Source organism: Ursus arctos, unplaced genomic scaffold (assembly GCF_023065955.2).
Source record: "Ursus arctos isolate Adak ecotype North America unplaced genomic scaffold, UrsArc2.0 scaffold_2, whole genome shotgun sequence".
In the NCBI taxonomy this organism is placed as follows: Eukaryota; Metazoa; Chordata; class Mammalia; order Carnivora; family Ursidae; genus Ursus; species Ursus arctos.
In genome coordinates, this window is record NW_026622874.1 from 74,187,523 (window position 1) to 74,212,693 (window position 25,171).

The window sequence follows — 25,171 nt, forward strand, 5'->3', positions numbered from 1 at the left end:
GGGATCTCTGTAGGTTCAGGGTTCTGTAGGAACCCTTGGAAGCCTTCCGGGGGGAGGCAACACCAGAGCAGACTCTTGAAGGACAAGCAGGAGCCATGATGTGGGGCTGCAGGATGTGGGAGGGAAATCCTGGGTTTGTGGAATATCGAGGTGGGGCTGGTGCTTGTAGGAAATAAGGCTGGAGGTAGAATGGGGCTTGGGTTGCATCTGACACGAAGGGTGACCAACCATCCCAGTGTGCCTGGGACTGAGGGATTTCCCCAGACATGGGACTTTCAGTGCTAAAACTGGGAAAGTCCTGGTCACCCTAGTAGACTTCTTGGCTTGACCAAGGGCACTGTGGGTGGAGAGGAAAGAAGATAAATAAAAGAATTTAGAATTAAAAAAAAAAAAAGGTTTTTTTGGACATGCAAAGCACCTAGGAACCCTCCCCATTTTAAAAAGTTTATTTTTAAGAACAGTTTGAGATTTAAAGAAAAATCGAGAAGATAGTAGAGAGCTAGAATTGCTTTTGAACCAACATTATTCTTTATAACATTCTCAGCTTTCAAACTGGAAAGGAACCTTTCTGTTAGGGTTGTACTTTTGCAAAATAGGAAACTGTGCACCTGTGGTCTTTGTGTACTGAATCGAGTTAGAGATTCAGTCGAGGCAGACTGAGATAGGAAGAGGTTATTGGCTACACGGCACGGGTGGTTTATTGCCCAGACTAGTGGCAAGGCCGTGATACGGACTAACAAATGCCCACCAGCAAACGGAACCTTTACTGATGGAGTTGTGTGATTGTTTCTGAAAGATCACCTTTAGCAGAACTGTGAGTCCACAGACTGGTAAAACTATGTTGGTGTTGTGTTGTGCTGTTGCCTTAATTCTGACCTTTGGGGGGGGGTCATAATTCTTGGTTGCAAATGACTGAAACCCAGCTGGAATTACCTTATGCCCCAAACGGAATTGATTGGTTCCTGTCACTGAGCAGTCCGTCCTAGCTAAGTCATGGCCAAGTCCAGGTGTTCAGACAAAGCTGTCAGCATCTGTCTCTTTTCAGTTCTTGTCTCCACTTTCTTCTGTGTTGGTGTCTTTCTCAGAAGGCTCCAGGCTTACATCTTACCAGTCTAGCAATCCATGGGGAAAAAGGGAGCTTCTTTTCTAAATATTGTCCAGAAGTGAGTTTAGTTGGACCAACCTGGGATCTCATGCGCAAGCCTGAGCTAGTCACTGCGGCCATGGGCATGGGGTGCTCTAATTGGCCCTTGCCTAGAACCGGGGCGGCATCAGCTCCCTCCAAGCTAGTGGAGAGCGAATGAGAGAAAGGGGTGGTTCCCCCCTGGGAAAATCCGGGGTTAGTACCCAAAGAGAAGGGCAATGTGTATCTAGCAGGCAGATGCTCACCTGTTCCCGGTTTAGTCAAATTTTTTTTTTTTAAAGATTTTTTTAATTTATTCGACAGAGATAGAGACAGCCAGCGAGAGAGGGAACACAAGCAGGGGGAGTGGGAGAGGAAGAAGCAGGCTCATAGCGGAGGAGCCTGATGTGGGGCTCGATCCCATAACGCCAGGATCACGCCCTGAGCCGAAGGCAGACGCTTAACCGCTGTGCCACCCAGGCGCCCCCCGGTTTAGTCAACTTTTGTCTAGGATAGCACTGATTATTTATTTTTAAAGATTTTATTTATTTGACAGAGAGAGAGACAGCTAGCTAGAGAGGGAACACAAGCAGGGGGAGTGGGAGAGGAAGAAGCAGGCTCCCAGCAGAAGAGCCGGATGTGGGGCTCGATCCCAGAACGCCGGGATCACACCCTGAGCCGAAAGCAGACACTTAACAACTGAGCCACCCAGGCGCCCCAAGCACTGATTATTTTTAAGGGTACAGTATCGCCAGACTGATTTTTTTTTTTTGAGGATATCATATTCATCATATCACTTATAATGAGCCGGAGGCACCCATTATGTCAAGTCCAAGTTCTTCCAGGCCTTCAGAGTGTTCTAGACTCTGTTGCCATCCGTCTAGTTTTGGAGCACTGGTGAGGGTCCTCCAATGCAGGCTAGGGAGTCAGGAGCATCCTTGGTAGACAGACAGCCATTTAAAGGGAGGTCTAAAAGATGGGAGTGTGCCAGACTCTAGGGGGGAGGGTGGAAAGGGGTCTGCTGTAGGCAGAGGAAACAGCGATTGAGAGACCTAGAGGAGAGAGAGAGGCCGAGGTCATTCAGCAAGGGGGTGCATATGGGGGGACGGGGAAGTGTAGGACCCCAGAGCAGATCGATGAGGCAGGAGAGGTCACAGAGACCTCTTCTTAAAACATGTTAAGGACTTTGGACATCACGCTGAGAACAGTGGGAAGCTGTTGAAGTTTTTTTTTGTTTTGTTTTGTTTTTGTTTTTTGTTTTCTTTTTCTTTCTTTTTTTTTTTTTTTTTTTAAACTAGAGTGTCTTGGTCCAGCCGAAATTTGGAGGGTAGGTTGGGGGAGGGCCTGGCAGGAGGTGGGCATCCAGTTGGACTGCTGCCGTCTTCTGGGGAGTGAGGGTGGCCGCCTCCCCTAATCCAGGGGTGTTTCTCGTGCCACTTCGCCCTGATGGACCTCCTGTCTCGCTGACACACACCTCATACACCCGCCTCTCTGCATCTTTGCTCTCTCCACTTGAGCTCTGTTCCTCTTCCTGCCCATCCAATGCCCACTTTATCACTGAAATACCAATTCTTCCATAAAAATTGCCCTGGTGACTTCAGCCAGCCGGAAGCTCTACTGTCATCTCTCATGTCACTTGTTCTTGTTCCCACGGTCCCACTCAGTTACCACATTGTCACGTACAGTCTTCCCATCGCCAGAGTTAGACCAGCTGTTAGATGCTCTGGGCTTTTCAAGCTTTATCCCAGCCGGGAGTTAGAGCCCCAGGAAGCTGGCCAGGGTTCCTCAGACTTATCCTTTTGCTATCAGAAATGGTCTTGTCTCTCCCAACTTGAGCATAAGCTTCATAAAGAGAGACCTGGGTGGCTTGTTCACCTGGGAGTTGTCAGATGCTGGCACAGGGCCTGGCACACAACGAGTGATCAGTGAGTATTTGTCACAGGATGAACGGAAGAGGCAACTTCTGGCCAGACTTTTCTTAACAAAGGCCTGCTCTGGCCAGTTTGGTCCCAGTGTCTGTGCTGGAGCTGTGACTTTGTGTATAGGGCTGCAAGCCCTGCCTACACCCCTGTGTGGTTGTCAGCATCCCAAATGTCAGACCCAGTCTCACTGGCTGGCCCAGTTTGACATCTTTCTGGGGTGATTCATCGGGAGAAGCACCGCCTATCACACCTTTCCCCAATCCTCTGGTCTCACTGCACCCCATGTGGAGCGTCTCCTTGTTTTGCTGGCTGGAGGGCCGGGCACTGACCACGTGTGGTTTCCCAAGGCACGGAGCGGACGCTCAGCCTGAACAAAGGCTCCGAGTTCCTCTGTCCCCCAGACATTGTTATTTTGGGATGTGTGCTTTGGGGTGAGTGGATTTCTAGTCTCCTTAAGCTTCTGCCACTCCCCTTATCCTTCCTCACACTTTAGCTTACGGGTAAGTTTCAGGGTAAGTTTCAGGATCTTCCAGTAGGAACATCCTAAGAGGCACATTATGATACAGATCATAAAACTTGTATGAACTTAGTGTGTCTAAGTGGACATAATGATTATTGACTGTAATGGTTGAACCTGTGAAATACGGGACTCTTGAGAGCAGCGTCTGTGGAGGCAGAATTCGTTTACAGTCCGTTGTCCTTGGCGAGGAGCCTCTGGTGTGTTGGTTGTACACTGGCAACAGGCTATGGTTTTCTATCCAGGTATTTCAGACTCCAGCTTATCACTCAAGGTAGAGTACCGTGCGTGCACGGGTCTGATATTGGGATTCTACGTTCTACAGAGCTTGTGCTGGAGATATGATGCTGGCTGTTTTCCAAAGAAATAGAGTAAGGGTCCGTTATAAGGACGAAGTTCCGATATGTATTTTCCATGCCTTTTTGGTTTGTTGTTTTTCTGCTTCGTTTCCTTGCATGCTAGGCATTCATTTATAACTTCATGTAAATGCTTGGTTAATAATAGTGCTTTCTTCATTGTTTGCATTTTCTATCCTGTCATGGTTATATGCAAGGGGTCTGGAGTCAGACTGCTTTCGTCCCCTGCGTCGGGACTCTGGGCAGGTCCTAGCCTCCCAGAACCTCAGATCCCTAGAGCATCAAGCCGGCTTATTTTAAAGGTTTAATGAGTGAATACATCTAAAGCACTCAGAAGAGCGCCTTGCAAAAGGAGGGCCGAGCTGCAACTGTTTTTGATGATGATGATAAAAATGTGCACACACAGAGTTTGAGAGAAAATGTTTTCATTGTACCAGTGATCATTGTAAGAGAAAACTGTCCTTCTGACCTTGGAAACTTATCTGAAATAGGGACACAGCATTGCACACAGAGATAGCCCCGGTAACATTGTTGATCATCTGAACAATGAGGAATCCTAATGTCCTGCAGAGGAGTAGCTGCTGTGCTTGTCCTGTCAGCAGTGAACTATGTAGCCATTACAGAGGCTTGCGAACAGTTGTAACAAAAATGCTTTTATCACCCCAAGAAGGGGTGGGAAAGATGGGCAGGGAAACGGCTCTACAGTATGAGCTCAACTACTGTGAGTATCCACAGCAAAGGAAAAGACCCAAAGAAATACATCACATTCCAGCAGTGTTCATCTCAGGGCGGTGGCGTAATTGACATTTCTCTTTTGTTGAAGTAGTCAACCTTCCTAAAATGAGTGTTATGCTCAATATCAGAAAGTTGTTAAGCTGTATTGATATCTCTGGGTAGTTGAATTACTTGATCTCCCAAAGCTCTGGAATTAGATGTGGCATCGAACTATTAAACCTTAATCCATTCAGCTTCCCCCCACCCAGTACATTTAAGCAAATATGGATTGAGGGTCCCATTTCTAAAACATTACCTAAGATGGGTAATAGGGCACAGTGGGTGTGAAAAGATGAGCAAGGTGCAGGTACAATCATCATAGAATTTTCGAAGTTGAGATGTAGTGGGTATTTGTATCTACCAACAGCAAACATTTAGAAAATGATTATTGCAGATGCTACCATTTACAAGAGCATCAAAAAACATCTGTTACCTACAAATAAATCTAACAAAAGATGTGCCAGGCCGGATCCAGCCAACACTGAAAGAAATGTAAATGTCATGATGTTACCTTATTGTAAAGATGTCAGTTCCCTCTATATTTAGCTAGAGATTTAGGGCAATCTTAAGGGAAATCTTAGCAAGTATTTTTGTGGAAGTTGAGAAGGTGATTTTAAAATTTATGTGGAAATGTAAAGAGCCAAGAATAGCCAATATAATAATGAAAAAAAAAAAAAAAACAGAGGGAGAAAAGTTGGAGGACTTCCACGATCACACAGCAGGATTTATCATAAAGTTGCAGTAATCAGCGTGGTATCAACACAAAGGTAAATGAGTAGATCAGTGGAACTAGAGCGTTCAGAAAGTTCCCACATGTGCAGTCATCTGATAAATGACAGAGGTGACAGAGCGCATTGGAGAACTCAAGACCTTTTCAGTAAATGATGCTGAGTCAACTCGATTTCCACATGGAAAAAATGAATTTTGGCCAGTATCTTACACCATACACAGAAAAATCAGTTCCAGATGTATGCTAAGTCAGAATTTCAAAGTAAAACAGAAACGTCGCAGTAGCAGGTGCTTGCTACCCTACTGTCTGTCTCTTGCTCCCCTGACCAGGGCTGGAGAACTGCCCATCCTCTGGCTCATCACACAACCCCTGGCCCCCAGCTTCTGGGATCTGCAAGGAGTAAATCTTGTGACTCTACTTCTTTGCATGGGTGTACTGAAACTACACCTCCAATCAAAACGACCCAGTGGGTTTCACTTCCTCAGGGTGGGAGCGCCCATGCTAAGGAGCTCCCTACTGCCCCCGTGTGGGTGGCTGGTGCCTCTTCATTCAACTGCACTTTCTTAATTAAGCACACCAGCTCTGCTTCCCAACACAGAAGGCTTCACCAGGAGATGCCAGGAGTTAGAAGTCAGGGCTGGTGCTAAAGATTTTAAACCCTCCCATCCCTCCTGGGGCTCTTCAGAGCCATAAAAGCCACTGCCTCTCCCACGGGGCCAGGAGTGTGTTAGTGGGATGCTGTGGATGCCATCATCTCCGCAGAAGGAAACGCTGGAGTGGGGAGGATCTGCCTTTCCCCTGGGCTGCCAGCGATGCCTGTCCCAGCGATGCCTAGGGGGCATACCGTGGGTCACTGATGGCCATGGGGTGAGTGATGCAGCGATGTGGACAGCTTAGTGGGAGCTGGTTCAGAATGCAAACTTGGGGCCCTGCGCTCAGGAGGCAGCTTTGGTGGGTGCGGTGGGTGCGTCTGGGGTGGGGAGCTAGAATCTGCAACTGAAAGGGGATTCGGACACAGAGGGCCCTCGAAGCACAATTGGAAAAACTCCTCTGAGCTTCTTGGGGAAAATGCACGGGAGGGGAGGTGGAGGCAGAGATTCACGAGTGGGTCCTCCTGCAGTTCATCCGGGGTGCTTCAGTGCTGTGGAGCCCCCTTCGCAGAGGGAGACGCTGGCCTCCACGCCCACGTGCAGCCCTGCTGGTAGATTTGGGCACAGGTGGTGGAGATTTCTGTATTTGGAGAGCTGTTCTATTACTGTGTGTTAAAAGTTGCATGCAATCTTTGATTAAATGATTAAGTGACTCACTATACGGTCTTTAAAATGTAACAAACAGCAGCAATATTAAGTAAAACCCACCCCCCTGAAGCAGATTAGGCCTTACTGTTTCATCTGCAAGGTTCTACCTCTTTATACCCTACCCGTTTTTAGAGATTCTCGATGGTAGGATCCTGTCTATTCCCCTGCCTTGCTCTCACCAGCCCCACCTCCAAACTGAAGGTAGCCATAAAAGAAGTCAGAAGGTGACTCTTTTTGAGTCAGTCCCGCTTGGTCGCCCCCTTTTCTTCCCAAACCATGACAGTTGAAGTCAGTCTGTGGCCCTTGGAGATGCTATCTTTTTATTTTATTTTAAATTTTTCAAGTTTTTATTTAAATTCCAGGTAGTTAGCAGTGTAATTAGTTTCAGGTGTAGAATGTAATGATCGCATTCACCACAAGTGCACTCCTTAATCCCCATCACCTGTTTCACCCATCCCCCCCCTCCTCCCTTCTGGTAACCAGCAGTATGTTCTCTATAGTTAAGAGTGTTTCTTGGTTTGCCTCGCTTTTCCCCATGTTTGTTTTGTTTCTTAAATTCCACATGGAAGTTGTGTGCTATTTGTTTTTCTGTCTTAAGTTCTTAGTGTTATGCTTTCTAGCTACATCCACATCAGATACAAAAATACTAACTCGAAGGGAGAGGGGGCGCCTGCGTGGCGCAGTTGGTAGAGCGTGAGATTCTCGAGCTCAGGGTGGTGAGTTCAAGCTCCACCATGGGTGTAGAGATTACTTAAAAACAAAATTAAAAAAAAAAAAAAATGGAAGGGACAGCCCTGAGGAAGGGGAGGGAGCGCCGTTGGGAGCCAGGAAGCAGGGATGTCAGCATCTTCAAGTCCTGTTGGAAGGGATACATGCACCCCGATGTTTATAGCAGCATTATCAACAGCAGCCAAATTATGGAAAAGAGCCCAGATACCCATCGCTAGATGAACGGATAAAGAAGATGTACACATACACGATGGAATATGATGCAGCCATAGAAAAGAGTGAAGTCTTGCCATTTGCAATAACCCTCTTAAAGCTGTGCAGGTGGCACTCCCAGGGCATCTGGCTGGGCACTAGTCCCCATACCGCCTAGGACTGGCCTCAGTGATTCTTCCGGTTGCCCTGACCCCTGGTAGAGGCCTGAGGTTAGGACTTGGTCTACCTGCCTCTACCCCAGCGGCAGGCACAGGGCTGGAGCAGCAGAGGCCTTCCAGGAATATTTGGGTGGGTGAAGCACAGTGCCATAGCCTCCCAGACCCACCCAACAGTGGAGACCCAGCAAATGAGGTCAGTGCCTTGAACTGCAAGCTACCCACTTCGTTTGAGCTGTGAGTTCTCATAGGCATTCCAAAGGTGGTTTTTTTTTAATTTTCTTAGAGAGTGCGCGAGCGAGCCCCCACGCAGAGGGAGAGAGAGTCTTGAAGCAGACACCATGCTGAGCATAGAGCCAGGCACAGGGCTTGATCCCAGAATCCTGAGATCATGACCTGAGCTGAAACTAAGAGTCAGACGCTTAACCGACTATGCCACCTACGTGCCCATGTTTTTTTTTTTTTTTGTTAAAGATTTGAGAGCGAGAGAGAGCGAGCGCGAGTGCAAGTGGGGAAGGAGCAGCAGGAGAGTGTCAGACTCTGCATGGAGCTCGGCACAGGGCTCGATCCCACACCCCTGAGATCATGACCTGAGCTGAAATCAAGAGTTGGACGCTTAACCGACTGAACTACCTAGGCACCCCTCTCTCCCCCAAGGATCGTCTTGATTGTACGCGATTTTTGTCCCAGCGACTAGCTTTATGACCTCCCCTCGCTAACCTGGTATTCATCTCTCCGAAGCTTTGCATCAGCCTGGCTGAGGGTTTTATGCAAGACGCTTGGCCTGGGCCACGTGTCTCCACTTGCTCCACCAGCATCAGGATCACCTGGGGGCGTGAAAAGGCCCGTGAGTCTTGCTGGTTCTGAGTCTCCAGATGGGCTCCAGTAGCTCCACTTTATCTGGCTCTCCAGATGATTCTCTTGCACACCAGAGTTTGAGGATGGCCATCTTCAAGAGCTTGATGATTCTCTTACATCTCTTTGGGTTGGCGTGTTTCTGGTTAACACTTCACAGCATTGTCTGCCATTTTTCTTGAGTGGCGAGTTGCTTCTTCTCTGAATGGGAGTTGGGCTAACCACATCCGAAAAAGCACAGCCAAATTATCCCTAGAATGTCAGTAGTGGTCATTGAGCCTGGCATATATTTCAGTTGGTAATCCTTAATTTTCTTTCCTTTCTGTCAGGTATCTGTACCACGTCTTGACCAAAAACACCACAGTCACAGAACAGAACCGGAACCTGCTCGTGGAGACCATCCGTTCCATCACTGAGATCCTGATCTGGGGAGATCAAAATGACAGCTCTGTATTTGAGTAAGGGTTTCCAGTGTTTTTTGTTTTTTGACTCTCCTTCCTTTGAATATTTTTCTCCTTCCTTTGAAATGTATGCCATGAGTCATTCCTGATGACGTCAGGATTTGACACCCATTTGGGTCTTGAGCAGATCTGTATCTGTATCTCTATATAAAGTGTCCTTGAAACACTGGAGAAACGTAAGCTGGCAGTGGGAACGTCAGGGAAATGAGTGTCTCTCGAAAAATCTGAAAATGTGATGGATAATTTTCCAAATAGTGTCCGACAGTCTCCCCCAGCGGAAGGTGAAAATGTCCTGGGAAGTTAGCTTCTGTGTGAACTGAAAGGACCTTGCCCTGGAGAGACCTGAAGAGCTCATATTTATTGTGTTTACTGCTGGGCAGGCCCAGTGCTGAGCTCTCGGTGAGATAATCTAAGTCTCCCAACTGCTCCCGGGTGGAGGCCCTCCTGTCATGAGCATCGCCATGTATGCTCAGGGTCGCACAGCTGGTAGCAGCGAAGGGGCTTCTCCTCATTCGTGTACTTCCTCGATGAGCAGTTGTAAGCCAGCCTCAGTTTCCTCATTTTTTTAAAAAGGGGGGCAGGGGCAGAGAGAGAATCTTAAGCAGGCTCTATGCCCAGTGCAGAGCCCCAACGCAGGGCTTGGTCTCACAACCCTGAGATCATGACCTGAGCTGAAATCAAAAGTTGGATGCTCAACCGACTGAGCCATCCAGGTGCCCCTCCACATCTTTAGAGAGAAAGTTCCTGCCCAGTGCCTGGTACAGAGTAGGCACTCAAGAATCATTAGCACACGGTAATTCATAAAGATGTCCGTATTATTGGACAGTTAAAAAGCAAAAAGGCTAGAAGCTGTGGACAGCTTCCCCAGTAGACCTGTCTCTGTCTGAGTGCAGAGGGATCTGGGTTATGACAACCACCAAATACAGATTTTATTCTTATATAAAATAATCTCAACTGTAAGTATTGAGGCCACTTAAAAAACCCATTTAAAACAAATAAAGGTGTTCCGTTTCCAGCCTGGCGTCTTACTAGATATTCTGATTTTCCAGACAGCTCTCTGTTTTCATCAGTAGGGTTATCCAAGATAAAGCTATTCGTGGAAAATGCAAACCTGTGACGCTGGCCTTTTCCCCAAAGAAAAACGTGAATAAAGAGGGAGGTGTTGTCTGCAAACGGGGCTGGCTTCTTTTGAGGATCATGGGTAATAGGTTGGTTGGTGTCTGTTTTGGAAATGTGAATGACCTCTGGATTAAAGGTTAGAAACTGTGTCCCCTTTGACTAGAGTGGACTTTCTGAGCCCATCTTTTGTCTCAGAAAAACCGCTGAGCCCTGAGAGGCCCAGTGCTTCCTAAATGGCTCCCCAATAGGGTCCCCAGGAGAACTTGTTTTTAATCCATTCATTTTAGAATAATTTTAGATTTATAGAAAAGTCACAAAGATGGTACAGAAAGTTCCCAAACACCCCTCACCCTGTCTCCCCCGCTGTCAATGTCTTATCTGACTGGGGTGCGTTTGGGGAAACAGAAGCTAACCCTGGTATGTTAGCATTAAGTACACTCCCGACTTGAACTGGAGTTCGCCAGTTTTTCTGGAAGCCCCGCTTGCTGCTCTAGCGGCACGGTCCAGGCTCACACAGTCCATTTAGTGGCCACGTCTACCCGGCCTCCTCCGAGCTGCGACAGATTTTCAGTCTTGTTTTCCTGACCTTGATGGTTTGGAGGAGCACCGGCCAAGGGTCCTGTAGAAGGGCCCTTACCCCCGTCTGGGGGGTGATGCCTTTCTCATGATTAGCCGGGGTTTATGGGGAAGAACACCACACAGGTGCGTGGCGCTTCTCATCCCACAGTGTCAGCAGTCAGGATCTCCACCTGCTCTCTGGTGAGGTTAATCTGGTGGCTTGGTTAAGGTGGTGTCGGCCAGGTTTTTCTACTGTAAACCTATTCTTTTCGCCTTTCCCTACCCTGATCTTTGAAAGAGTCACTCAATTTAGCCCACCTGGGGGCATGAGAACTTAGCTCCGCCTTCTGGAAGGGGGGTTAGTATCTACATATATTATTTGAAATTTTTCTGCATGGAAGACTTGTCTCTTCTCCCGGTTTACTTATATCAATATGGGCTGTGGATGTTTATTTTATACTTTGGTTAAAGTACACTGTGGATCTAGTACGGTGTTATTAAGTGTTGTGTCATTAATATTAAATTAAAATGCAATACTGTGTTATTGGATTAAAGCAGACTTTGGATCCAATACTGTATTATTTATTGTGTTGCTCCAGTTCCAGCTTTGGGTACTGGGGGCTCTTTCAGGTTTGGGCCCGTGTCCATTCGACACACCCTATCCTGGTTTTTTTGAGCACTTCCTTACTTTCCTGTACTCTAAGATGCTGGGGGCTCATCTTGTATTTTCCCTGCCCCACATCTAGAATTAGCCATTTTTCCAAGGAAGGCCTGCCTCTCCTAGGGAGTTTTAAAAATCCAGGCTCCTGGATTTCACGCTAGACATGCAGAATCTGTCCCTGAGCCTGATCTAGGTACAAACATTCTAACAGGTTCCCAAGTTGGTCATGGTGCTGCAGTGAGCTTCTTGGGGGATGCTTGGGAGTCACTAATTTCTTCAACCCGAAGCAAAGGAAGACAAAAGAGGTCAAATGAGAGAGATATTCTGGGGATCAACCTGCAGGGCATTTGTAGGCAGACAGGCTCCCAGAATCAGAATTGGAAAAGGTTTGAATTCATGTTTTTTTGGTTTGCTGATTCGTTTACCTTTTCATGAATTCAAACAGAAGTTACATAGCACTGAACAAGAGCCAGTGATCCTGCCACTGTGGAACTGACAGCTGAGGGGAGAGAGACCCCCAGAATCAAGTGACAGACACTCGTGACTGCAGGGACCTGTTCTGAGTCACCCACACGAGTGGTTACCTGGTTTTAGCTTGCATACAGAGAACACATAACTAGAAAACACCATTTTCTGCCTTTCAAGAAAGGCATCAGGGGGTTCTATCTCCATTGCAAGACTAAAAGAGCCAGTGTGTACCCCCAAAAGTCTGTGTCTCCATGCTGCATGTACACAGATGTCCTGTCTAGAAAAAGAAAGGCAGAAGCTGACCTGGGGGCTGGGTAGCTGCCTCTTTTCTATGAGCCCCTTCAATCCCTTCCAGTTCTTTCCCCCAAGATTTGGAAACTTTTGCTAGCGTTATCTTGCCCCTTTGTAGGAAATTCCAGGTGGTGCTGTTTAACATGCCAAGATAGGAAAGCAAAGGAAAGAGGCCTAGTAAAGAAAACTAAGGGTAGAGAGTATTGGATGGGAAGAGCTGGCTGGCGGGTTTCTCAGCATAGGTAGATCACTGTGTAATCATTTAGTGTGTAAAGATCTTCCCCGTTCTGCTTCCCAGGATCAGCACTGTGCTCACATTCTGGGGAGAGAGCGCGAGCGGCCGCCCTTTGCCGTGAAGGACGGCGTCGGCGGGGAAGCCGGGGCCTTGCAGGCGGGGTCATCGGGCTGCTCTGCAGATGCCTTTGGGAGTCGGGGCGGTCTACGCCTGAGTGCGGCGCACGTGGCCCGCGGATGATTGGTATTTCCACGTGTAGAAGCCAACCGCTGATGCTTTCCCTTTCTCTCCCCAGCTTCTTCCTGGAGAAGAACATGTTCGTTTTCTTCTTGAACATCCTGCGGCAGAAGTCAGGCCGCTACGTGTGCGTTCAGCTGCTGCAGACCTTGAACATCCTCTTTGAGAATATCAGTCACGAGACCTCGCTTTGTAAGGACAGTCCCTGACCCTTGCCTCCTCACTGCTGCGCTTTGGCGCGTGTCGCTCGGCGTGGTTTTCGTGTTGCGTTTTGCATGTCTGTGCTTACTGTGTATGTCTTCATGTGCTTGGGCTGCTCTAAGAAAATGCCCCAGACTGGGGGCTGAGATAGAAGCTTTCTGTCTCACAGTTCTGGATGTGCGAAGTCCAAGACCAAGGTGCCTTCAGGGGTAGTTTCTGGTGAGACCTTCCCTTCTTCCTGGTTTGTAGATGACTATCTTCTTGTTTCTGGTGTGGCCTTTCTTTGTGTGTGTGTGTGTGTGTGCGCACGTGGAGAGAGAGTTCTGGGGTCTTTTCCTCTTAGAAGGACACCAGTCTTCTTTGATCAGAGCCCCACCCTAGGACCTTGTTTAACCTTAATTACCTCCTTGCAGCCACTGTCTGTAAGTACAGTCACAGTGGGGGTTAGGGCTTCCCTGTGTGAATGGTGGTAGCATGCAGTTTGGTCCCTAACACCATGTTTATCCCTGCCTGGTACCATGCCGTGAAGGGCTGAGAGGGTTCCCTTCTGCTCAGTGATTCTGGGCTGTTCACATTTTTTTTTTTATAACTGGTTGAGGTCGCTGAATCATCAGCCAGTGGAAGAAGCACTAGAAGCAGCTGGGTGAAGAAGAATGGCCCAGAAGCATGCAAGGGCGTGCGCTTTGGCAGCTGACCTGCCTGCCTCAGCCCCACTGCCTGACGAGCCCGGGTGCGGCTCGGAGCTGCTTCTCTGCCCTCACTAAGCCCCAGCTCTTCATCTGAAACAACCGCCCTGCGAGGCAGGTGCTGTCTGTCCCTCACTTAGTGCCCAGGGAGTTCCAGTCAATGGCCCATGGTGACAGCTCTAGCAAGGCCCGGATCCAGAAGCGGCTTCAGCGCAGCCAAGTTAGTTCAGGGTCCACAGCTAGGGGTGATTGTGCCCCTGGAGGCCATTTGTCAGTGCCTGTGGACATTCTCGGTTGTGGTAATGGGTGGGGGTGTGGGGGTGCTGTTGGCATCTGATGGGTAGAGCCCAGGGGTGCTGCTAAGCATTGAACAACGCACAGGAGAGCCCCCCACAGTAAAGGATTATCTAGCCCAAAATGTCAGCAGTGCCCAGGGCAAGAAACCAGGTTTAGCTCCTCTTCCTTTGTGCTTGACCTCTCGCTTTATTACTCTAAGACGACTACTGCAGGCCCCAGGCCCTGCCCCCCAGGAGCCGGGAAGAGAAGACAAGTCACTGAATGCCTGTATCAAAGGCAGGCTCTAGGTCCCCAAGACGGGTTTAGAAAAAAGTTTCTGGTGGGTGAAAGGAGGTAGAGATGGCGGCATTCCCGCTCAGGAGGAAGCGGGAGAGGCGGGGAAGGGCTGTGCACGGTGGCTCTGGGAAGCGGCCACTAGGTGGTGCTGCCATCCCAGGAGTCTCTGCTTGCACTTCCCCACGAATGTGAGTTGACTCACTCTCCCTGAGTGGTTTCCCGTGTTAACAGCTTTTGTTACCCTGGATATGAATTGTGTGCGGTTTCTGAAAACTCCGAGCGGGGAAGACCCAGCTCAGGGGTGTAGGCCCTGGACTCTGACCCACCAGGTCCCAGGCCCGGCTCTGCCACAGTGGCCTTGGGTGTGCTCCGGGGGTGGACTCTCCGCTCCCAGCTGCGGTTTCTGCTTCTGTGAAGGGGAGATGATGCTCATATCTGGGGAATAGAGTGGTCTGAGGATTAAGTGTGACAGTGGATGTGCAGAACGGAGCCTGGGGTCTGGCAGATGGAGGCGGCCACTTGAGCTGCTTTTATCGTTAAATCCAGCATTCCCCCAAATGTCTGTTCTCGGGTAATGCTGCCTCAGCCCAGCTAGCCACGGTAGTTGGGGTGGTAGAAAATACTGGAGTTTCTGGGTCACGTGGCTTTTCTCAGATTAGGACTGGAAAGGGTGCTGCGCTGTAAGAAAAGCAGGCAGACGCCACTGTCTTTAGAGCGAACCCACCGGAGCGCTTTTGTAAGCCCTGCAGAAGCAGTAGACATCACTGCTTTTACAGCACTTCGATTGGTGGGGGTGAGGGGGACACGTGACTTTGGCTTTTATTTTCATTTTCCAATCGTAGGAAGAAAAGTCTTCGTTCTAAAACAACAACAACCCAATCAACCGGCACGAGAGTATAGAAAGCAAAAGTTCCGCAGAGCCTCTCCTTCACAGTTCAGCGGACACATACCATTTTGCCATTTGTTTTCTGTTTTTCCAACTTCCTGCTGTATCTTAGATCTTCATGCAGCCCGTTCACATGCCCCCCACCTAATTTGGCTCCGGAGCTGTATCTCGCTGAGCCCTGAGTTTTTCAACCTGCCTATAGCCATCGAGGTGGTTTCCGGGTTTTCACTATTACCAGCAGCCATTTCACATATGCACCTGTTGCCTGTCCGGTTCGGTGACCTAAGTCACAGAGGGCCCGAGAGACTGAGATTACTTAGCGACTCCTGGGTTGAGAAAAGGATACCACAGAAAGTTGGCCACCCAGTGAGGGGGTAGTAGAAAAATCCCAGCCGTATAATAGAGGCACCTCAGCTGGCCCCACGGTGGCCCCCACCACCCACAGAGTCATCCTGTGGAGGCCCTGGAAAAGTCCCCGCTGGGGAATGATGGGAGCATGTGGCTTTTCCAGCTCAAGAGTGCAGCTAAAAGGCTCATGGTTGTCTGTCTGAAGCTGCCAGCATCGGCGTCTGTGCCTCTGGTGGCCCGGAAGCCGCCAACCAGTCACAGTGGGGCTCCCTGTGACATCTCTGTAGTCCATTCTCCTGCCAGCTCATTCATCCCCAGCCACAGCCAGGACAGAATGAGGAAGAAGGGCTCTAGGCCTCAGCATCACCTGGGTTGCTTGTTACCAGTGAAGATTCTAGGCGGGTAGGTTGTGGCCTGTGCAAAGAATAGAACACTACATAGCAAAATGGAGGAAAGGAGTGAATTACTGCCACTGCGTGCGGCAGCGCGGACGCCTCTCGGATGTGGTGACTGGTGCCAGAGGCCAGACTCGAGAAGCGTGCATGTTGTGTGGTCCCTGGATATGAAGCTCTAGAACAGGCAACACAAGTCTGTGTGATCCGAGTCAAACCAGGGCTTCTTGTTGGGAGAGGGGATTGACTGGGCAGGTGTCAAGGAGCCTTCTGTGGAGATAGAAATATGTTCTCTTTGATCTGGATGGTCCTTACATGGTGTATATAATATCATTTTTAAACACTTAAGTCAATTAAGCTTCTTAAGACCCCCACCCCAGACCCACTGCCTCCTCTCTTGGAGCCCCAAGATTTCCCTCAGAAATTGTTAGAATCAGGAGGTACTGAAAAACCGTGCTACGACTACAGACTTCAGGGCCTGTCTGTAAAGCCAAGAATACCCAGTATGCTTTTCTGAAGGCAGTGGCTTTCCTGGAGAGCTGGCTTCTGAGCAGGACCCAGCAGCGGGCCCTGCCATGGCCCTTCTCGCCGCCCTGTGCTCCTGGATGGCTCTTTGGGGTGCGTTTGGTGATGTCAGCCTTTCTAGTTGTACTTTGACTGGTTTAGATTGGGTCCCTCTTTGGCACCAAATAACGGTCTCTTTTCTGTTCCCCCTAAGAGCAACTGTATTCAGTCCTGGTGGCTGGAGGCTCAGTGGTGGAGATTAGGGGTCTCCGCATAACAGCACTAAGAGAAATGGTGGCAGCTGCCATTGCTGTGTGCTTGCTTTGTGCCCCTCACTCTCCTTAGTGCTTCATCTGCTTTATCCTCACAGCAGACCCCTGAGGAAGGTACTGGTATTCCTGTTTTTAGACATGGAAACTGGAGAGTGGGGAGGGTAAGCGGCTCTCCCAGGGTCACCCAGCTAGGAGATGGCAGGGGCAGTGTGTATCTAAGTCCCCTTCGAATGCAAGGCCTCTGAAATACAGGCAGGGCTCCTTAACATGTGGAGCGTATCAGGTCCACCCCAGAGTCGGTGGGCGGAGCCGGGGCCCAAGATTCCTCGTGTCTGACCAGCTCCAGGTGATGCTGGGCTGCAGGTCTGAGGATCAGACTTTGAGCAGCCAGGCTCCAAACGACTGAGCTTTACTGCCTGACCGTGAATGCCTGCAGGTGTGGGTGTTGGTCCTGTTCTGCCTTTAACCACTGGTGTGTGTGGGGGGGGGGCGGTAGGATGGTGTAGAGCTCTCAGACTGGCAGCCTACAGGACACACAGTAGGGGTGGCAGCGCCCGCTTTGCAGGGTGGCTGGTGAGGATTCCAGGACTTGCCTGGAAAGGACCCCAGGCCAGGGTCGCGGACTGCAGGCCCATAGGCTGCAGCCCGCCAGTCCGTCGTGAAGAACCAGTTGGTCCCATGGCCGGCATGGCAGAGTCAGGGCATGCAGCATTCAGATGTTTTCCAGCTTCCCTTGCACAGTCTGAGGCTCCCCCGGTGCCGGGCCTGCACTTGTGCAGGGGCTGGGGGTGTGGAGGGGGGTGGCCATTCTGCAGTTATCCCTAGCGCGTCAGGCCCTCACCACCCATTCATTATTCATCCCCATTAGTGCATGACACTGACACAGGTTTTGACCTAGGACCTGACTTCCAGTTCTGTCTCTGGGACTAATGGTCTCTGTGACCTCTGGAAAGTCAATCAACCTCTCTGAATTTTTTTTTATTTCTCTGCAAAATGGGGAGAACGAACCTGCTGGGCCGGATCGGATCGTTGTGGTGATGATGTAAAGCGCTCAGCCTGGTGCTGGGCACGTAGTGGGGGTTAGGCATAAAGCAGCTTTTAGGAAATCACGCTGCCATATGGGAGGAGAAAAACCATGTAGCCCTTTGCAGCCTTTGGGGATGGCAATGTGACTCTTGATGGCAACATGGAACAGCTTTTAATAAAATCCAGTGCTTCCCCCCCCCCATCTGTGGGTGGTTTGTGAAAATGCCCACACACCAGCACATCTGCCCCACCCCAGCTCTATGTTGAACTTCGCCAGCAAGGAAAAAAGTGTTCAGATGTTTTTTCTATTTGGTGTAGGAAGAAAGGGTAGCCCAGGCCTTTCTCTCTCATGGCTCTTGAACTTTCTTGAGGCTGTGCATAGTGGGTGCCTGATTTCTGTGCTGGCTAAGGTGAAGCTGCTCCCTGTTGGCCTGTTACGCCCCAGCGACCCAGAAGCTTGATGGGTTCGAGCACATTCAGAGTCCTCTGTTACCTGACTTTGTCTGCTTGGCTTGCCTCCAGCACGAATTAACCTATTTTGCTTTGTGTTTTTTTTCCTCCCTCTAGATTATTTGCTCTCTAATAACTATGTAAATTCTATCATTGTCCATAAGTTTGACTTTTCCGATGAGGAGATTATGGCATATTATATATCGTTCCTGAAAACACTTTCGTTAAAACTCAACAACCACACCGTCCACTTCTTTTACAATGAGGTAAGTGCATGCCAGAGGGGTACGTTGGGGCGGGAAGCTAGCCGGTCAGAGCAGGACCTTCGGGCCAGGTGGCCTCGTGTCTGTTGACAAAGCGCTTGTGTGCTCACCGTTACTTGATCTTAGTGACACTGTTAGATTTTGACCTGCTTTAAAAACATTTTTTTTTTTAATTTGAAAGTTACCTCTGTTTTTAATGTAAACATTAGTTTGTACTACCCAAGAGCATTGCATTCTCAGCAGGAAGAAGTGCCTGAAAGTTAACTCAGGGTTGTGTTGCTCTGTGGGAAAAACACATGACCTGCTGCGTGACCTCAGAGAAGTCTCCGTCCTCTGAGCCTCAGTCTTCTCCTCTGAGAAAGGGGAATGATGATCCACACCTTGCAGGATTTTCCAGGGGTTGGATTAAATGAGATGATGTCTTCAAAGCCCCTATTATGTACCTGGCTCCTTAAAATCACAGCCATTGCTGTCCTTTACCAGCTAATGTTCCTGGTATTCCTTGGGAGAATTACTAGCAATTTCAGCAAATAAATTGCTGCTGTTTTCCCAGTGAACAGGTACTTGCTAAGGTCAGTTTATCTCACGTACTAGAAGGTACCGATGCCGGCTGTCTTCGGGCTGGTTCATCCTGTGGCTCAGCCGCTTTATTGAGGATGTAGGCTGTTGTATCTGCCTGCTCTGCTGACCGTACAGTTGGCAACTGTCCTCAGGCTCGACCCCTCATGGTCTCATGATGGCTGCAGCAGCTCCAAACATCACATATTCATGTACCACTGCCAAAAAGCCTGAAGAGATTGCTTCCCTTCTTGTGTTCCTTTCTGACCTCCAAAAACACTTGTTTCCCAGAAGCCCCCCAGCAGACTTCCTGCTGTGTCTTCCTGGTCAGCATCGTGCCACACTCCCTCGCAGGGTGTTGGGAATTTGGGAGCAGCCTCGCAGGGCAGCTCTGCTTGGTCTCTCATGAGGCTAGATGTGAAGCCTGGATGGGTTGGGGGATCTGCTTCCAAGAAGGACCCCTCCTGTGGCTGCTGGTGGGAGGCCTCAGTTCCGTAGGCTTCTCCAGCGGCTGCTTGAGTGCCTTCATGGCGTGGCAGCTGGCTTTCCCCCCGCACAGACCATCTAAGAGACCAAGCCGAGCTTTTGTGACCCAGCCTCAGAGGCCACACACTATCTTTCCTGCCATATTATTTAGGTCACACAGGTGGGCCCTGACTCCATGTGGGAGAGGCCTGAGTACAGGCCGTGATGGTCACTGGGCCGTCCTGGAGGTGGGCTGCTGCACAGCCACGTGCTGTCTGCATGGCAGCTGTCTTCTGATCGGCAGTCATGTATGCTGTACAGCCTCTCTCTAGAGGCAGACCATCCTCTCAAACATAGTCCCTGAGTGTGAGCAAAATCTATTTAGCTGTCCCCACATGATGCGGCCAGAACGGCCTGAACCTTGGTTTTCCTTGTCTAGATTAGGAGTGGGGAAGGACTGGTCTCCGAGGGAAGAAATATTAGTTGTCAGCCACAACCACATAATGTATGGCAGTTTGAAAAATTAACATTGCGTGGTCCGGTTTCTGGCAGATGGTAGGCGCTCATTAAACCTGTCCAGAGACATGTAGGTGGTCTTTGCTTTGTGCCAGAGGCTCCCCAGGTGGATGAAATTCAGTCCAAAGAGAGGTACCTCCACTCAGGTACAGCTGGGCCTGTGTTCCCCAGGATGGGAGGGCAAGACCCTGAGATTCTGGGGCCAGAGCCTTGCTTCTGGAAGAACATCCTGCTGGTCACCAGAGGAGCTAAGAGCCTTATTTTTGAGGTGGGCTCAGTTTCCTCATATGTGGGTCAGTGCTACAGCTACCACTTGCTTAGGGTACACATCTAGTGCTCTGCGTGGCATCGTCCTCCTTAGACAGTTGTCACCTTGCTGTAGGTTGGTTGTTGCCTCTTCCCTACGCCCTCACTGCCCACCGGTGCCCTTGGTGCAAGGTTGCAGAGCCATGTGGGAAAACTGGCCAGGAGAGGGCAGCAGAGCTCGTCCCGTGCGGCTCTAGGCCCAGATCCGGTCCTGCTTTTCTTAAGGCCCCAGCAGTGCAGTTCTATATTTCTGAACTGTTTTGATCCCTTCTGATGATATCTTTTTAATGCCAGCAGATTCCCCAAACCCTCCTCCTCCATGATTACGTGTCTACTTTTAGTGTTTCTTTCTTTCTTTCTTTTTTTTTTTTTTAAAGATTTTACTTATTTATTTAACAGAGATGAGACAGCCAGCGAGAGAGGGAACACAAGCAGGGGGAGTGGGAGAGGAAGAAGCAGGCTCATAGCCGAGGAGCCTGATGTAGGGCTCGAACCCAGAACGCTGGGATCACGCCCTGAGCCGAAGGCAGACGCTTAACCGCTGTGCCACCCGGGCACCCCTACTTTTAGTGTTTCTAAATGGAGAAATGTGTCATAGCCAGAAGAGATTCCGAATGTCGTAAAACTTCACACTTGCCTTTCAGTAGTTGAAGTGGCCTCTAATTGTAACAACCAGTCTTGGTGCTGAGTGCTTGTTAGGTAGGAGGTCCGGTGGGAGGCCCCACCCCCTGAAATCATCTCAGTGACTCCTAGCAGCCGTGAAGTGGGAATTGTTATCCCCATTTTTTTGACGAAGGCACAGAGGCTTGAAATTTTACAGCACACAGCTGCAAAGCGGCAGAAGAGATCACAGGCCCAGGTCTGGCATTGTCGGGACCCTTTCTGTATTTGTTCTGGGACGGTCTCGCCTTGCCATTCCTTTGCACATCCCCTCTCTGGGAATGAATCACTAGCTTGAGGTTCGTGGGGGATAATGGTTTTTTCGTCTTTTACAGAAGTCTGATAGGATTCAGGAAGCTGGGTGAGGGGAGGCCTGCCCTATGGGTTTGTAACTTGTCGTTGGTGCTTCTTTTTTTTCTTTTTTAGCACACTAATGACTTTGCCCTGTACACAGAAGCCATCAAGTTTTTCAATCACCCTGAAAGCATGGTTAGAATTGCTGTAAGAACCATCACTTTGAACGTCTACAAAGGTAAGGTTCCTTAGGTGCTCATGCCTCGTCTGATTTCTAACTTGACAGCTGGGGCTTGCTCTCATGAGTCTGTATACACACTTCTCCGGTGGGGACAGGGAGCTCGTGTATGACAGCTGGGGTTGCATGTCCCATGAAAGGCTTGTGATCATGGAACATTTAACTGGCCCCTTCCGTGAAGTTTTGTTCCATTGCCTTCGAGTGCGCTCAGTCCTGCATGTTGAAGTCTCCGTACAGAGACACATGGTAGTAGTAATGTCCTAAGAAAGGCATATGTGGGACTCCGAGCAGCCATGTGATACTTAGATAAAGCGAAGTTATCTTTTAAATGTCGTCTTTATACTTTTGTGTTTCAGGCTGTAAAGTGTACTTAAGTACAGTCTGGGGTTGTGGAATCTTTAAATAATGCATAGAAGCATTTCATGTCACTAACGGCAGGGGGCAGCATTGTATTCTCAACCTACTGCAAAGCCCAACAAATTGTCCTTTTGTCCAGATGTACTTAATGCCCAAAACATCGCCCCGGGAGAAAGCCCTTGCATGGGTTCCTGCCCACCTTGGCACAAAGGGTGCCTGGACACAAGTTTCCCGGCCTGAAACTGGCCTCCGACGGCACGCCTTCTCTGCCTGACACTGGGGTTATTCCCCCTGGAGTCACCACACTGGAGCTGGGACTCCATATTCTCAAGGACTAAAGGGCTTTGACCTTCACGGGTTATGAGTCATGATGTTATTACTTAAGTTGACCCCTAATTGGGGTTGGGGGGAGCTCCTCAGGGACTCGCTCCAGCTTAGTTCTGGGATTGTGTTAAATTGAAGAGCCTGGGCAGGTGGGCCCCTGCCCAGGGTCGCAAACTGAGGGCCGGAGAGCTGGATCCAGCCCTCAGACGTGTTTAGATTGGCTTAGGTATTCCTTGAAAAGATACGTAGTTGCCAGTATTTAAACACGGCGAGTTCTTGGGTCATTTTTTGGATTTCTGACTTGAAAGTAGAGACTTGGCTGCTCTGGGCCCACAGTCTTGTAGGGCAGTGGTGAGCTGGTGCTGACAAGCAGCGCCTCTCCCTGGGGTCGAGGCCTGGGCTCCCTAGTTCACAGGCTGGCTCTCCCGGCCTCACTCACTGAGTCACCAGCCCACCCAGCAGGCTTCTGAGTTTGTGCCCTGGTCGGAGCCCCAGTTCTGCAGCCCCTGCTCTCTCCTCTCTCTTGTTCTCTTCCAGCCTATATCCTTAGATGCCTCCTGCCCTAGCCCTCTGTCCCTCTGAGCAACTGTCTCACCATCCCAGTTCCTAACCCTGTTAACTGTTGTCTGTTTTTTGCCTTTCCTTCAATGACGATTCCCGTGTTCCTTATTCCAGTGTCATGTAAGTTATTAACTTCTGGTTTTCTGCTTTCTTAACTTATCCTTACATGTAAATACAGGAAACTTGCCTGAGAATGGCGTGGTTTCCATTACAGTCAAGCTAAATGCATTGCTGAGAAGTAGGCTTTCTGATTGCAGTATTAATGTTTAGCCCAATTAATTCATTTTGTTAATTATAAAAATAGCATAAGAACTGCCTTGATGTGTCTGGTTTCATGAATAAGATAACCATTTTTCAAGTATTCCCAGGAAAGACAGAAAAGGTTCAGATTATAGCAGAGAGCTTTTGCATTGTGGCTTTTTTTTTTTTTTTAAATCTCCCCCAGTTATTTTTGGTAGCTTGACTTTTTTTCTTCTTCTTTTTTTTTGTGAATTTTCTCAGTGGATAACCAGGCCATGCTGCACTATATCAGAGATAAAACTGCTGTTCCTTACTTCTCCAATTTGGTCTGGTTCATTGGGAGCCACGTGATCGAACTTGATAACTGTGTGCAGACCGATGAGGAGTAAGTGACCGCCGGTGGGGCTGGGGGGGGCTTCCCAGGCAGAGAGTGTAGTTAGGGGAGAATTCCATTTTCATCGAGGACAAATAAAACACTAGTGCAAAACTCCCCCACCTGTGTGTTGGCAGAATGTGGACTTCTGTTCTCTGAAAGGTTCCACCCGCCTTTCTACTTTTTATAACTGTGGAAAGTTAGAAACAACTCTCATACCTCCTAGAGCGGAAGAGGTTACTGAATTCAGCACACCTGTAAATGGGGTGGCAGGCAGCCGGTAAAAAGAGTAAGATGCTCTGCCACCTGGTGAGCGGATAAACAAAACGCGGTGTTTGCATACGCTGTGATAGTTCTCAACAGTAAAACAAAGGGCTGACACGTGGCACGCCTGACGCTGGGCACGCCCTGCTTGGACCGGGAGAGCGCGATGATCGGTGAAGGAAGGAAGCCCGATGCTAAGGACCACACTCTGTGTGACCCCATTTATATGAAATGCCCAGAACAGGTCAGTCTGGAGAGACTGAGAGTAGACTAGTGGTTCCCCAGGGCTGAAGGAGGAGGTGTGTTGACGGGAAATGGGAATACAGGGCTGTTAGGGGAGGAGAGTTAAAAATGTTCTAAAGCGGATCGGGAGGACAGTTGGACAAGACTGCGAATGTACTAACAACCATTAAATTGTGCACTTTAAATGGGAGAATTTTATGGTATGGGAATTATATCTCGGTGAATCTGTTAAAAAAACCAAACAGCACAACAGATTAAGGTGGTGATTTGGGCCCTAGAACGATGACTGCAAGTTCAAGAGCAAGGTTGCTCCAAGTCAGCAGTATCGCTCTTTGGAACTAGGGAATTCTGGGTTCTGGGGGGCTGTCCTGCCGTTCCTTACTTCTCCAGTTTGCTCTGTTTATCAGCTGTAGGATCTTTGGCAGCATCCCTGGTCTCTACCCACTAGATACCAGCGGTGCCCCTTTCCCGGTTGTTTCAACCCCAAACGTCCTCAGACATGGCCAGATGTCTCCCTTGAGGTAAAATCGCCCTCCGGGGAGAACCACTGCTCCAGAGTGACGGCTCAGCAGAGCCCTGGTGATAAGGGGATCCAGGAAGGAGGTCTCATGGGGGATGGGGCTAAAGCCATCGAATGTGAGCCCCAGTACTGGGAAAGAAGCGGGGGTAGGTGGGTGGCAGATCCAACAGGGCATTTGGGAAAAGCAGGACCTTATGGAGATGAGTGGTCATGGATGTGACACATAATGTAGCACTTGATTCCAGAAAAGACAAAAAGTTATTCCAGGAAGGAAGTGGACTCCTCATCCTCTTTGTGGCCCTGCAGTGAACGGTCGTGATGATGTCAACTCCAGTTGTTGATGACTATTGGGGGGGGGGGAGGGAACGCCAAGGGTTTCATCGTAACAGGAGGTCATTACACGATATCTACAATGGTTCAAATTCAAAATAGACGATCTTGCAGATTTTCTAGAGGTGTGGGGGGAACTATCCACAGAAACAGCTCAAAAGTGAAAACCTGCCTTCTCTGGAGAGCAGGCAGGGTGGGGGAGGCTGGGCCAGAGCTGCTGTATTTTATCATCAGCTTATCAATACCCTTTAACTTTTAAACCCATCTGCATATATTTTTTTTAAACTAAAGGTTTAAAAAGGGAAGTGTGTTAACTATCTTTACGGAGGAAAAATTCCCACAGTATCTTGTTAAATGGGGGAAAAGGTTGCAAAACATGGTCTCAGGTGGGTGATGGGCTCCTAGGTACTCATCCTACTGTTAGCCTTTACGACATGTATTTGCTATGTATGTTCGTTAAATAGTTGATTAAAGTATAAGAGGAAAGAATTTTTAAAAATTATATGAAAGAAACAAAATTGATCCTATGTTTGCTTTTTTTTTTTTAAAGCACGTATGGTTAGATGGATAGATACATAATACTTGCATTTAGACGTGATTATAGGGGGACATAGAAATG

The 25,171-nt window shown here is 49.0% G+C and overlaps 1 protein-coding gene across 8 annotated transcripts in view; it reads left to right on the plus strand.

The window, feature by feature from the left end:
- Positions 1–25,171, plus strand: part of CLEC16A (C-type lectin domain containing 16A) — a 201,227-nt gene that overhangs the window by 2,845 nt on the left and 173,211 nt on the right. For all 8 annotated transcript variants that reach the window (XR_003321956.4, XR_003321957.4, XM_026520320.4 and 5 more), the window contains exons 2-6: positions 9,002–9,130; positions 12,761–12,894; positions 18,158–18,306; positions 21,235–21,340; positions 23,084–23,207. Coding sequence is in view for 6 of the 8 variants with exons in the window: in XM_026520320.4 (XP_026376105.1) it covers positions 9,002–9,130; positions 12,761–12,894; positions 18,158–18,306; positions 21,235–21,340; positions 23,084–23,207 (642 nt within the window). In the remaining 2 variants the exon portion in view is untranslated. The remainder of the gene's footprint in view (positions 1–9,001; positions 9,131–12,760; positions 12,895–18,157; positions 18,307–21,234; positions 21,341–23,083; positions 23,208–25,171) is intronic.